Source organism: Lotus japonicus, chromosome 1, assembly GCF_012489685.1.
Source record: "Lotus japonicus ecotype B-129 chromosome 1, LjGifu_v1.2".
In the NCBI taxonomy this organism is placed as follows: Eukaryota; Viridiplantae; Streptophyta; class Magnoliopsida; order Fabales; family Fabaceae; genus Lotus; species Lotus japonicus.
In genome coordinates, this window is record NC_080041.1 from 129,776,835 (window position 1) to 129,791,612 (window position 14,778).

General features: G+C 33.8%; 1 protein-coding gene across 1 annotated transcript; it reads right to left on the bottom strand.

The window, feature by feature from the left end:
• Positions 1 to 4,450: 4,450 nt before the first annotated feature.
• Positions 4,451 to 6,718, bottom strand: LOC130730708 (uncharacterized). Its single transcript, XM_057582781.1, has 4 exons — positions 6,224 to 6,718; positions 5,957 to 6,027; positions 5,478 to 5,551; positions 4,451 to 5,389 (listed from the first exon to the last, which is right to left on the bottom strand). Exons 1-4 carry the CDS (start codon positions 6,470 to 6,472, stop codon positions 4,773 to 4,775), a joined length of 1,011 nt encoding a protein of 336 aa, XP_057438764.1. The 5' UTR covers positions 6,473 to 6,718; the 3' UTR covers positions 4,451 to 4,772.
• Positions 6,719 to 14,778: the final 8,060 nt, after the last annotated feature.

Genomic DNA, 14,778 nt, shown 5'->3' on the forward strand with positions numbered 1-14,778 from the left:
TATGATCTTTTATATTTTTTTATTTGTCACTTAACTTTATTATTAAGGGTATCATTGAATTTTTACCTATTAACACGGGGCGGGGATCCCGCGGGGCAGGGTGGGTGTTCCCCACCCCGTCCCCAAATTTGTCTCAGGGAATTTTCGTCCCCAATCCCACGGGGAAATTTTTTCCAAGATCTAGTCCCCAAATAGGGCAATCCCCGCAGGAATCTTTATATGCAGGTGAAAATTGTCATCCTTACTTGCTTTGTTGTTCGGGCCCCTCTGTCTTCTCCTGGGCATTTTTGCACTTTCTCTACTGACAAGTGGCCTTCCAAGACCAAATAAAAGTTTTTACCTTTAACCACTTCAACCAATAACAAACATGTTAATGCATGTGAATTGCGTGTTGAATTGCGATGATTTAATCCCTAAAGCAACACACACGCAATATGCATGATCCAAAGAAGCCGTATTTTAACAAATTGGAAGTTTGAAATTTGTTGCAACGCCAATCTCATGTCTCTTTTTTCTTTCACTTTCATATGTAACAATTGCTACGTAACTCTTTTATCTTTCCAATTTTTCTCCTCTGTCGTTAATAATGAAGATTAGCCTTGAGCTACTTTAGTTCACTGTATGATAGATTTTAACTATTTACAACAAGTAGCATCTTAACCCTACAATATCTCTAATTACATTACCTTAACTTCTGTGTATAGGTAGAGAACTTTAAAGACTAATTATTTGAGGTTCTTTGTAAACATTACTTAAATGACTTGTTAGGTGACACTAGCAACAACAACAGAACCTTACATATTAATGGCTTTCATCAAGTTCTCATCAGTTATTTCAGTATTTAATCTTCATGAGCATTGTGTGGTTTATGGATACTGGTATAGGGTCTCTATCCCAACGGTCTCCATCCAAAAGAATCTCTATCTGTCACATTTAATCGCTAAGGCACAGAAATGAACACCGATGCTGTGGTTTTTTTAATTAAAAAAAAAACAAATGAATGGTAATTTACATATATGTTTTTATCAGCAAGGAATATATATCTCAACTTTTTATTTTATTATATATCAAAAGTAAAAAGGACCGTAAATATGTAACTCAAAAGCGCAGTAATGGTGTGCAAATCATTTTGGCCCATATAGAGATGTCACACTAAACAAGGACACTCTATGGAGAAGGAGACGGCCGGGTGTTGAAAAAAAAAAAAGGAGAGGGTCGTATTTGGGATGACATTTTCCGCTTAAAGATGGCGATCTCAATGAGACTGTCCTGTTTGGGACCTAATCTTGAAGAAATTTCCCCCCCAAAGATGGAGATGAGATGAAAATTCCCCTATAAAAATTTGGGATGGGATGATGATCACTCTTCTTGTCCCGTGGGTCCCGCGACGTATTTGTAATTAAAAATACAATAACGCATTTTCAAATGTTAAATTATTTATCATGAAGACTTCACATTTTGAATGAGTTAATGTTTGAGAGAATATTTTAAGTGTTAGACTTCATATTTTGAGATGAGTTGAATGCTATACTTTACATTTCAAATTGTTGACTTTATAGACTTCACATATTGTAGGTGAATTTCATTTAATGTTATTTGAACTTTATCAAATATTTATATTGAACTTGGTGTAGTTGCATTAACACTTGTGATTTTTAAATTTATTGAATTAACTTATATATTTGATTTAAAATGTTACATGTTAGGGAATCTCGTGGGGGCCCGTGGAAAGATGAGAATGGGATGAGGTCAAAATTTACCCTGCCGCGGGGATTGGGGATGGGAGGCGCAGGAACAAAAGAGATGTTGGGAAGGGTAGATACTCTCCGCCCCATGGTGTCATCCCTACTGATATCATATCAGTACTTGGCATTAAAGAGTGGATCATGTGTTCATTCACACTTATTTTCTCTAGTGCTATTTTTAATTATTTTTAAAAGTCCAAAAATATATCGAATCAACATCATCTGTGTCAAACAATCAATTAGCCATAAAACTTAAACTGTTAAATGAAGGACTCTGAATGATTTTTATATTATATTTCTGACACACCCCTCACACAATAGCTCACTTGGGCTTAAAATGTGTACAAGACACAAACTCATCTACCATATGTTGCACTTCAACTCTCTTTTAGAAAAATTGGGGTCAATTAAAAACCGCTTAGCTATGTAAGTTTATAAATGTCATGTCCATTGGTAAGTTGACGTGTCATATATAATCTCGAACCTAAAATGAGATATCATTTAGGGTTAGAGGACTCAATTCGCTAGCAACACTCACTTTTAATTTTATTTTAATACTCACTTTCAACTGGTACTCATTTGTTAAAACTCATATAAGTCCAACTAATTAAAGAGTGTTGCTCCGTACCATTTTAAAATGAGAGTGTTTAGAACCCTTCAGTCTATCATTTGGAATGTAAAGACCTAAATTGCAAATTATAAAATTTATTATGACAGAAATCATGGAAATTCAGGCAAAAATGTATTAAATTCCTCAAGTTTTAGATGGGTACCGGAGAATTCTTAATTAAATTGGAAATGAGACATACATTTTAGTAGATCACATGAATTTCAATCAATCAATGTGAGAATATTTGAAATAAAATGTTAAAGTAAGTGTTTTTATCTCAATTCCACTTCTTTTTTTTTTCTTATCTAACTCTCTTCTTTTCTAATCAAATCACTCATCATATCTCCTATTTATTTATATTTTTTTATGGGTGTGGGTGGAAAAGGGATAACATTAGTGTCATTAATTCTATTACAATAACCAATCCAAATGATACAAGCTGAAGCTGGAGTGGGTTAAAGTTAGTTGATTATAAACTAAACCAAGTTAGCAAGCAAAAAATTAAGTATTGCCTCCTTAATCCTAGACAGCCAAACTTGGATGTGATTTTTCACGTACCCGCTGCAACAAGTCAACAACACAATACATGGTACATATAAGACTTCTCAAACACATAAGGACATTTTCATTAGCTGGGCTCTGAAAACCTACTCCCATCAAGTTAATAACTGCCAAAAAATATTCCAATGCAATTATTTGAAAGAGATAGAACTACTCAAGGTTTTAATAAATTGGAGACTTTTCTAAGGGTACGTATTACATGTGTACACGTAATTAGCAAGATATTAACTTTTTTACAATCCACATATATCTTCCACCGAAGCAAAAATCATGTTCGAGCTAGATAAAATCATTGTGATCACTAGCAAAACTAATAAGAGAAATAATATTAAAAAAAAAAGATAAAAGAAGAAGAGAGAAGAGTAGTGGATCAATACAATATGAAAATGTGAATAAATCATATCTCTTATTTATTTTTGTGGACAAAATTCTCATTGTTAATTTTTTAACTCCAACTCGAACAAAGCAACACCAAGTGATGGTGTAGAATAGCGGAAGTTATATGATATGGGTGTGTGAGCCAATGTGATGACTTTCTTGTTTTTTTCTGTTGACCATAACAGTTTCTTCAATTGAGTTTCTGCTTCTAATTGCTAATGTCCTCAGATTTTCAGAATGTAATGGTGGAATTCCAGGTTTGAGGAATAGTTTTGTCCAAAAAAAATAGGTTTGAGGAATAACCTTTTCTTTTTTGTACAAAAAATTACATTCTGATCATAGTAAAAAATTATAAAAAAGAAACAAATTTTCAGGCACGTCACCATGCGCGCCGTATGTAGGCCATGTCATGTCCGTTGGAAAAAAAGATTTGGGATCCATTCATCTGATGAATTAATTTTTGTATAGTCAGTACATCATTAATATATATGATTAACTATATCTTTTCCATAACAAATTTTCTTTTGCTTATAAAAATAACAAAATGTTAAATAATAGAATCATGAGAAACAATTAGGGAATATTGGACGATTGTGATCATCTCAATCATAGTCATTTCCGTTATGGAATTGTCTAACTTTGCCAAATGTTAAATAACAGCATCCTACGTGAATCGGTGTAATATCTTGTATTAAAAATTGCACCAATATGTTACTTGACATTTTATACCTTGTTTAACATTTGGGGCCGGTTTAAAAGTTGCACCAATATCCTGCGGACTATATACGCATTAATATATACGTGCATGTAAATTTCTATAATTTAAAACATCAAGATAATTCTATACAATTTCATCAAAGGCGCAGATTCGCTTCAACTTATGATCTATGTATGTAAATTCTAAGCATTACATAAACCAAAGGGTGCAATTATTGAAACCAAAGGATGCAATTATCGCAACATATATGCTTAGGTGACATGATCATCAAAACATATCCAGTTAATCATTAACTCGAATTACTTTGAAATTTAGTATCCAAATTCATATGTAACAAATTTTCACACGATAAAGTTGAGAGCGGTTGTTTCCATGGTCAAACCCTCAAAGGACACACACAATTATCATGAACAATCCAATAGTACTTAACAAATCAACTAGCCCGTCAAAAATATATATATATATATATATATCAACTAAAGTGCATGTTGATATAGCATTCCACATTCCACAGATCATCTGAAGGTGTCCAGTACTATCCAAGACTTCAATAATATTCCCATCTCTAACTAGTGAGAGATGAAAGGAAATTAAACACACATCACAAAAATATGAAACATGAAATAAAGCACCTGTGCTAATTAAGTTGATTTAGGATGCAATATCATCAGCACAAAGTATAAGACACAGTTTCTAGTATTAAGATTTTTCTCTCCATGAAACACATGAAATAACAAAAGTTTTTGCATTTGTATTCATCTTACTTGTTATTCTCATCTGCAACAACAACCTGGGTGTTTGTTTGTCCCATCAAGCTGCTCATGGACCTTGCTTTCACCATTCCCAGCTTCATTCTCTTCTTTGTCACTGCCACCGCCGCCTTCTTCTCACTCTTCCCAAGAGGATAATCAGCACCACCAGACTTGTTTTTCCTTTCAAGAGAAGAAGAAGAAGACGAATTATCACCACCACAAGAAGACGGTTGAGGCAGCAAGTCTTGCACCTCCTTCTTCATAGAACGGTTTCTAACACTGGCCATGCTCCTCAGCCTCCCTTTCCCCAAGTGATGCTCACACAGCGAGTAACCCACCAGTGTCGGCTGACAGCACCGCCATCCTCTCCCGTTCACACGGCTGCACCGCGAACCTTCCATCACTGCACTCCCCCTCGCCCTCTTCTTACCATTACTCGCACTCACATCATCACCAACACGGTCCACATCATCACCATTCTGGGTAGCTGATGATGAACATTTCTTATTCATCTTCGTCTTCATCTTCTTATTATCATGACTAGCAGCAGTAGCATTATTATTCTCAAAGCTCCCTCTCCGTTTCTTGAGAGGAATAGATCTCTCTCCATCATACCATCTCCCATCTGCAAACACACACATAGTGATACACATTCAAAAAACTTTGAAGCTGTTCAATACATATGCATTTATTATATATATCTTTGTTATTACCTTGAGTTGAAGGAGGACTTGGTGGTGGAAAGCTATCAACTTGCATCACTTCTGAGCCAAAGATGCATCCTTTCCTACAAACAAAACAAACCCAGAAAGACCCACAACCACATATTGATAGAATTTACAGTGTAGATGAGAATATAAATAAGAGGGGTGTAATATTTTGCAAAGAACAAAATGCAATGTAGCTGGGGACCATTAGATAGGTGCTTGCTAGCTATTTGTGCACCTCAAGTGCAAATATTGGTAGCTGGCCAATTTCTTAGAGAAAAGGAGCTTTGGTTCTACAAAGATCTCATATTTAAAACCCAACAGTATTTCCACTCCAATTTTTAAAAAATAATAATAATAATGTTTTTCTTTTTTATTAAAAACTTGAAATCAAGTCATGGGTCTCCATGTTTTCACCTTTTTTTACTGGAAGATTTCATGAGAGAAAATGATGATTATTTTTCATAGTCAGTTTGGATTCTCACCTGGTATGATTACCCTTCTCTCCTGCTGAGTCTCCCTTTCCTAGTTGCCCTCTAACATCTTCCACCTCTTCCTGCAAAATCATGAAAAATAATTTTATTTTTTTCTTGAAAAAAATCAGAAAGGAATTTGATACCAACCACTCGCCAGAGATTGGACAAAAGCAGTGCACTTGTTAAAAGCCCACATCATGAAATTTCTCAAAAACAAAACAACAATTATTTTTTAGAAAAAATAAATAAAAATAAACAATAGCGTTTTTGGCTTACCAAAGGTTCTTGCTTGTTGCGCTGCTGCGGCCTGTGTGCCCCACCTTCACCGGAGGGATCATCGCAGCCGTTGCTCGGTAGGAGTGGATGATCAGACGGACGACAGCGATCTAAGCTCAACGGAGCTTCTTCAGCTTTTGGTGCGGCGTCGACGGCGAGTTGCACCAACGCCGGTGGTAACCGGTTGGTGAGGTGGGGATCTGAGAGAGAGAAAGAGGAGAAAAGCGTCTGGCTTTTCCGGATCCTCATCGGTGCAAAACAGCCACAACAACAACCCAAGCTCACGAGATTCAGTCTGGTCAAGAAACTTCAACACACAAAAAAAAAAAAACCGATCTATAAAGGAAGAGGAAAAAGGATAAGACTAAGAAAAATGAATGCTCTCTTTGTTCTCTCTCACACAGACAAAATCAACAAACACTCACTCACACTATCCATTGTTTTGCTAGCTTCCATATATATTGCTGAGTTTTTGTTTGTTTCTCTCTCTCTAACTTTTATTTGTTGCACCACAGAAAGGAAGGGACTTGTATGGGTGAGAGGCGGCACGTGTGGCAGAGGGAGGCACGTGTGGTGGTGGCTACCGGGAGGGACGGTAGCCGGTGGAGGAGAGAGAAACTGAATGTGACAGCGTACGACGAGGTAAGGAGGGTGGAACAAAACGTTACAATACAAAAAATATTCACATTTTTTTTATTTTTTATGAAAAAAAATATGATAAGAGCAAGGAGTGGGTGGTGTTATCGTTTATACTTTTTAAGATGTGGATGGTGGGCCCTGCAACCCCACCCTTCTTCTTCCTTAATGCTTTCTTTGGTTTGTAAGAGAAAAAAAAAATAGATAGAAGGATGTTAGAATGTGAATTTAAAGGTGGTTTGATATGATATATAAGTTGAATAAAGAGTTTTCATGGTTACTGGTAAAAAGATAGAAATTTTTTAGTGGGGGTGAATTTGACAAAAACAAAAAACAGAAAATTAAATGTCTCACCACTTTCTTCTTAATTTGGAGAGACTTAAAAAGTTAGTTAAAGTTATGTATTCACTTCTATCTATCTCTCTCGCCCTCTCTACTACATGTATGTTAAAGTAAATCAGTTTGCTTCACTTGACTTGACTCTTCGGCAGGGCCGTGTAGGTCACAAGGCAAATGAGACATTTGCCTCAGGCATCAAACAAATAAAGATGTATATTAGACCCCCAAAAAATAAAAAATTAGTATCTATATAGTATATATATTATTGCAGACTAAAGAGAGGTAATGAAATAATAAAAAATCATGTCATATTAATTACACTAGAAGTGCAATTTTGACAATTATGAATAGTAGTAGTAATGATTTGTATTACCAAATTTACATTTTCTAAATTGTTTGTATTTTTTATGATTTATATATCTATAGTTTTATAAAATTAAAATATAGATAGTTTTTATACTACTACTGAAAGAAGTTTTTTAAAGTTTTTTTTAAATTATTTAAATTATATGTAAGGTCAATAATGTTCAAGATGGATTGAATGAGTTAGATATTTTATCTATTGAAAGTAAAATGATGATAAATGAAAACGATGATAAATGATTTCGCAACTAAAAAAACTAAAAAATTGATAATTTATATGATATATTATGTCTCTTCAAGATTATTGTTAAAAAAAAATTACTTTAACATTTTCGCATCAGGCCACAAAAAGTCTATACACGACCCTACTCTTCGGTCACTATGAGTTGTAAGAAAAGTGTGTTGAGTCAAGATAGCTAACTTTTCTGGCTTGAAATTATAGCTCGACCGACTCAATCCACCATAAGAGATGTGTGGGTTGCCTCACTTTTTATTTTAAAAAATAAAGATAGACAATTTTAAAAAAAATCATAAATATTACTAGAAGGTTGTTTCCCTCCTCTCTTCTCTAACACTCTCTCCATCATCTTTTTCTCTTCTCAATTACCTCGATCTATCAAGCAAAGTGACATTAACCTTCACCTTCAACATATTTATATTTGAAAAATAACACTTTTAGAGTTCAAATTCACTTGATCATTCACATAGAGAAATAAAAGTGAGAGATATGATAGAATATATGTATATGGTAAAAATAAGATAAAAGATAAAATATGTGTGAATAAATCACAATCATTTATACTTTAAGTTACCTTCTTTTTACACTTTTTCAAAATATTTTTATTAAATTTCTAAACTGATCCCACTAAAATAAGAGCGAGACGAATACAATTTAATTAACTTCATATGAATTTAATAAATAAAAAATCTACTAAAAAGAAGTGTTAAAGTGAATATTGATATGATGTGATGTCTTCCTCTATGCTAACCTTAAATTCTTGCAAGGAGATGGAATGGGGCAACGGTGGTCTTGGATTAGGAAGCCCCGAGCTCCTTATAAAATTTTATTTATTGTCTAGCCTATTTTCCATGGTTCCCTCCCTACGAATGCTTTGAGGAACTTCGTAATATGGCGAGTTCTCCTCCACGTAGCAAGTGACAATTCTTTACCACTTAAGGGCTTGCTTCTTTACATAGAGGATCTGGTTCATAGTTGGGTAGGTCGTCTAGCACCAACCATCTTTCATTGCCATGAATGAGGCTGAGTGGATCAGAAGTCTGGTTCGAGTGAGGCATTGCTTGCCGTTGGCAGCGTGTGGGGGATTTAGGTTACTCGGCAGGGCTGGTCCCGACATTTTGGAGGCCCTGGGCAAATAATAAAAATGGACCCCTAATAAAGAGAAATGTCTCTTAGAGATACAACTGCTAGAAACCTTTATATATTTAACGTTCGAAATTTCATCAAAATCATTATGTTGTACATAAAAGTAACATAAACAGTTACTAACCACTAGACCAGCTAAACTCATTAATAACATCTTAAACATTAATTATTATAACTAAATTGTTTTTTGGGGAAAGTTTGATGTGAATTTTTTTTTTGGGCCCCTTCTTTTTGGAGGCCCTGGGCTGTGGGTCTGCTTGCACAGGCCCAGGGCCGGCCCTGTTACTCGGAGCAACAAGTGGTCTTTGATGATGCCTTGCTCACGTCGATTTTGGTGCAGAGAGACAGTTTCAAGGTCGTTGGCCTTGCGAGCAGCGTAACACTCCGGTTCACTGGGTTTCTTGAACTCATCCGGAGGCGTCGACAATGGCTGTTAACTATGATGGTAATCGTGGTGGTTCTTCGCCTACCTCGGGTTTGGGTGGGTGATTGCAGAATAACAATGGCGACTGGTTGGTGGGTTTCATGGGTTACAATGGAGTTTCTAATATTCTCAACTAGGTACCTAGGATAGTTATTAAAAGAGTTAATCATCCTAAAATCAGTGAATCATCACAATACATTCCTGGTGTCATCAATCCACTATAATAGGAAGAGTGTCCGGCTATATATGTTTGTAGATTAAGAAGAGCTATGACCAATATGAAAACAACATACTTGGAATTTCAAAGAAACTTGGAGGAAATGTGGTTGAATTAATAACGCACCAATTTATGTTGATGGAATACCTAATAATGTAAAGTTATAAAAGATTGAAGTTAATCATCTACGGCTAAAAATTGAAAATCATCTTGACATCTAGTTGATGATTTGATTTATAGGTAATATGAAGAATAATTTGTTGGAAAAAATTATGATTGCTAGCTATAGGATACCTTGAGGAAAAAAAAGAAAAACCATTTTAAAAATTCACTGGGGCTAATTGAACTGGTGCTGGCTCCAGCTCTCCTTCCATAGAAGCCTGCTCCTGCATGGATCGATTTCTCTTGGCATGGGTCTAAATGAGTCCTCCCGGCCCAATGGCCTTCACGCCAACCACTCTAGTTTATCCTGTGAGACTCACCCTAAGATTAAGAGTCAATCATGTGCATAAAATTTGCCTAATATTAGACGGAAAATAATAATAATAATAATGAATGAGAAGGTCTCAATTTACTTCAAGAGTAACTCTCTAAAGTTACTTTTAATCCTAACCATTCATTTCTTTAAGATCAAATGGTTATGAGTAATACTTATTAGCCATCACGTGACCCTCTGATTGTTTCTACTTTCTTCTTCCTCGTTTTCAATTTCCTTATTCTCCTTGTTTGGTAACGCAACACTGCCACCATTGTCCATGAATTCATTCATTTTCCTGCTTCTTCAAGATGCTTGTAATCATTAGAGGAAGACTCCAAGGGGCCAATCCTCCACAGCAAAATTTACAGCATACATTCCGTTTCAAATCTCACCATTGGAGAATATGAGCATGACTTCTTCCTTCATTCACTTTTCTTCGTTGTACTGCATTCGAGATTTGCTGCTAAAGCAGGGAACCAATTTGTTATATAAATTGAGAATTTTAAACATAAGCAATTTGACCTGACAACAATTGATTTTCAAGGATAAAGCGAAGGGAAAGTCAAAAGCTTTTGTGTCGTCGTGGCTCTGTTACAAATATGAATGATGTCCCCTATTCCTTGTACGTGCTTTCTCGGAGGACAGGCTGTGCAGCCGGTTCCAGCAGGTGGGGAAAATTGTCACGCGGTGGTTTCCCTTGCTTTTCAAAGGGAGGAAGCAGTTTTCAGAAATTGCAAGTTTTCAGAAAGAGAAAATTTGTCACGTGAGGCTAATTAAATATTAATCATGACCATTAATTTTAAAAGAAATGGATAGTTAGGATTAAGAGTAAGAGTTACTCTTGGAGTAAATTGAGCCCTCTGCATAATATTAACATTTAGTTTTTCATTTATGTACACTTTTAATATTTTAGAATACATTTTTACTATTTTTAATTTGGATACTACTTTTATTAATTTGGATACTACAATTATAGCTCTATTTGTTTTCAAAAAAAAAAGAATTAATATCACTTAAATTTAATTAATAATTTATATTTTATAATTAAATAATTTGTATATTTAACAAGAATGTATATAGGGACTAGAATTGAAGTAATTTTAATAATTTATTTATTCAGTAATATAAAAAACATTAAGTAAATTTGAAACCTTTTAAATTAAGTAATATGTTTTTAATATCATCAAATAAATTATAATAATATAGTTTTTTTTATACTTCTTATAAAAAATTAATTTGAAATTTAATAATTATAATAAACTACAAATTTATTAGCGTAAAATATCATTTTGTAAATTTTAATTTATTCAAATATGGTCATAATTATGTTTCTCTATTATGTTAATTTCAAAACGTTGAATGCATCGTCTACCATATTTTGAATGATAACAATTTTCAAAAGTGCAAATGAACCGATTAAATATATCATGTGAATTGCATTTTCAGGAAATTACTCTTACACCCCTCATGCGATATCGTCTAAAGGAGCAACACAAAAAGATGACAAGAAGACAAAGAATAGACTGACTAGAGCATCAAAACTATGAAAGCGGTTAACCCAGTCAAGCGCAAGCAAGGACAAAGCTACAAGGGTAGACGTCACAGAGACAAGGAAGGAAAGTTAAACATGCCACATCGTCTGAGCATCAACTGAGAAGAAAGATCAAGCATCAAAACAAACTGGTCAACCAAAGGAATACTGAGTATGCTGAATGGGTCAACCGAGAAGAATCACAAGAATAAGAAGAGATCAAGAGGCAAGCATAGTTATATCATCTAGATCGTCTTCGCAAGGAAAAGCTCAAGCTTCAAGCACATCTCTACAAGAGCAATCAAAGCTTCAGAAGCAACAATGAAAGAAGAAAGCTTCAAGGACACTCCATGCAACAACAGTCAAGCTATTAGATCTCCTTAGAAGACTGCACTCAACGTCTTCGTTCTTCGTCTATCTCAAGTCTAATCAAAGGAGTGTCTAGAGAAAAGAACGCCACATTCAAATGGAAATATCTCTGACATTCTTGAGGAGATCAAAGTCAAGTGCTATGCATCACGTGATACTCTACAAAGCACGCTGACCAAGGAAACGAGTATAACCATGTCAACATCAAAAGTTTCATCTTTCTCTCTTACACAAGAAATAAAGAAATGGAGCAAAGCTTATTGTCTTATCCTACAAATATGTACTCCAAATCATGAAATACAAGACAATCCATTTTTTAAGAAGAAGAACTTGTTCAAAGCTGAAAGTCTCAACTATTGTATGACCAACAGACGAAATGAATGAAGCTTGCACCAAACTGATAAATCTTCTTAGAGAAAAATGACCAAAGCAAGAAGCATTGTCTGCAGAGATTAAAAGAACGATGGAAGCAGAACCTCTGAGAATGACAACGTCTATAAAGAAGTTTGTAGCTTCAGAAGGAAAGAAAAGAAGAACAAGCTTCATAGTCAAAGTATCTGAGAGAACGCAGATTAACTGAAGCAAGCATCGTCTGAAGAACTAAAGAATTGAAGAACGACGAAGGAAAGATCGTCTGAAGAAAGGTGAAGATGACAGAAGCAGAAGATCATCTAGGGAATCAAGCTCTCACTCAAAGCAAGCTACAAAGTCAAAACAAGTACACTCCCAGTTGAAGATAAAGCCAAGAAAGCTTTGTGCAGTAGTTTCAAGATGAAATCTCAATCTCTGCCACAAACGCTATGATGAAGAAAAAGGTACCAGATAAAAGTTCATACCTATAATACCTGCTAGATGACAGATTACATCTTTACAACAAAGAGTCTCCATCAAACAGTTCCACGCTTTGACGCAAGTACATTTTGTACCGTTTGGTCCGACGGCTAGACACTCTATGAAGTACATGCTCCAACGGGCTGCAACAACTATCTTTCACTCACAGAAGATTCAGAAGTATAAAGGGAAGAAGTGAAGACTTGAAGAGGCAGCATTTATGCTCACATAGATTGAGCTTCTATGTTCAAATCACTTAAGCGTGAAAAGAAGCATCAGAGCTCATAACTTAGATATGATCATCAATATTTTCTGCTTCAACATGGATAGTAGACTTTCTTAAGAGTTAAATCATTTGTAACTCTCTCATGTAACATAACATAAAGTATACACTCAGAGTCAAATCTCATCTAAAATACTTTATGATTCATGAACTTAAATGTATCTATCACCACTCTTATTAGAAGAGACTATTTGTAGATGAAATGATCTTGAGAAAGATCATTTGAGGATAAGTCCTTTAAAGTTGTTGTAAAGGAGGAGTCCTGATAATACTTAGTAAGGAGGAGTCCTAATAATACTTGTAAAGAGAAGTCATTCGAATACTCAACAATGTCTGGAGAGGCAGGGTCCAAAGAATACTTAACTTCCTGAAGAGGCAGAGACAAAGAATACTTGTTTTTCCTGGAGAGGCAGGGTCCAAAGAATACTTAAGTTGCCTGAAGAGGCAGGGTCCAAATAATAATTGTATGGAGAAGTCCTTGATACTTGAGCTCAGTGAAATCTTGGCGTCGCCAAAGACTGCATGTAGCCCTATCGCTCTGGGGGTGAACCAGATAAAATTGCTTGTGTGCATCGTCTACTTCCATGCTTTACATTTCTGCTGCACCAAATGATTTCAATAAAGATGTTATATCTTTCAATTGTTTGGAAATATAAGCTTTTGGAAGGTACAATTCAAACCCCATTTCGTACGCTACTATGTTCAACTTCATATTATGCTTTCTCAAGTCATTTTCACTAATATATAATACATTAAAAGTGCATTTAAATAATTTCTTTAAAATAATACATACCTTATATCGTCATTCATAAATTTTAAAATTATTTTGTCTAAATTTTTTTTATTAATAAGCAATATTTTTTTATTAATTTGTTTTACAATTGGTAACAAATAAAAGAATCATAGAAAATTTTATTAATAAATAATTAATAATGTTATTAAAGTGAGTTAATTTTAATTTTATTTTTTTACATTAATTAAAATTTAATAATGATAATATTTTATTTTTAAATAGGTAAAATTGAAAAAGCAGTTACGATTAGTAATTCATATAATGAATATGGCGATGTATCTTATGAGAATTGTCATTTTATATAAGAACATAGGAATGAATTAAGATCCATTTGAAATGGTCAAAGAATAAAACATTTTAATAGTCATGTGATAGTCACGTGACCACTTCACATGACCTAATATTTTAATGTTGATTATTCATGATTATATCTATCGGTTATTATTTATTCACATGTTCTCATATGAAATAATCATTCTTATAAGATACATCCTCTAATAAATACTTTAAATGGTTATTAATAACTAGTTATTATTATTATTATTAACTAACAATTAATATTTAATATTGTTATTAATGTAAATTATTATTATTATTTAAATTTTATCTCAAATTGAATTTAATATTTAAAATTTAAATAATATTAAAATTTAATTTTCAATATGAGAAATTGAAAATTTTCACTAGTAGTAACTGAAATAATGGATGTTTTAAAAGATTATTAATATGAGATAGTTTTACTTTTAATTGAAATCAATAATTATTATTTAAAAAAAGTTAATTTTTATTTTTAATTTTGAAAAATTGAAAAAAATTACAACTAGTAATTAATAAATAGTTATCATTTATATCATTAAGTACTAATTAATATTGTTATTTAAAGTTAAAGGTCAAGTCAATTTAAATT

What these genes read in the sequence shown, in the direction of transcription:
- LOC130730708 (XM_057582781.1), bottom strand. Translation starts at nt 6,472, where the DNA reads ATGAGGATCCGGAAAAGCCAGACGCTTTTCTCCTCTTTCTCTCTCTCA. An exon ending in GCAACAAGCAAGAACCTTTG is followed by an intron (nt 6,028 to 6,223) that starts GTAAGCCAAAAA and finishes ATGATTTTGCAG; the next exon opens with GAAGAGGTGGAAGATGTTAG. An exon ending in AAGTCCTCCTTCAACTCAAG is followed by an intron (nt 5,390 to 5,477) that starts GTAATAACAAAG and finishes GTGTGTTTGCAG; the next exon opens with ATGGGAGATGGTATGATGGA.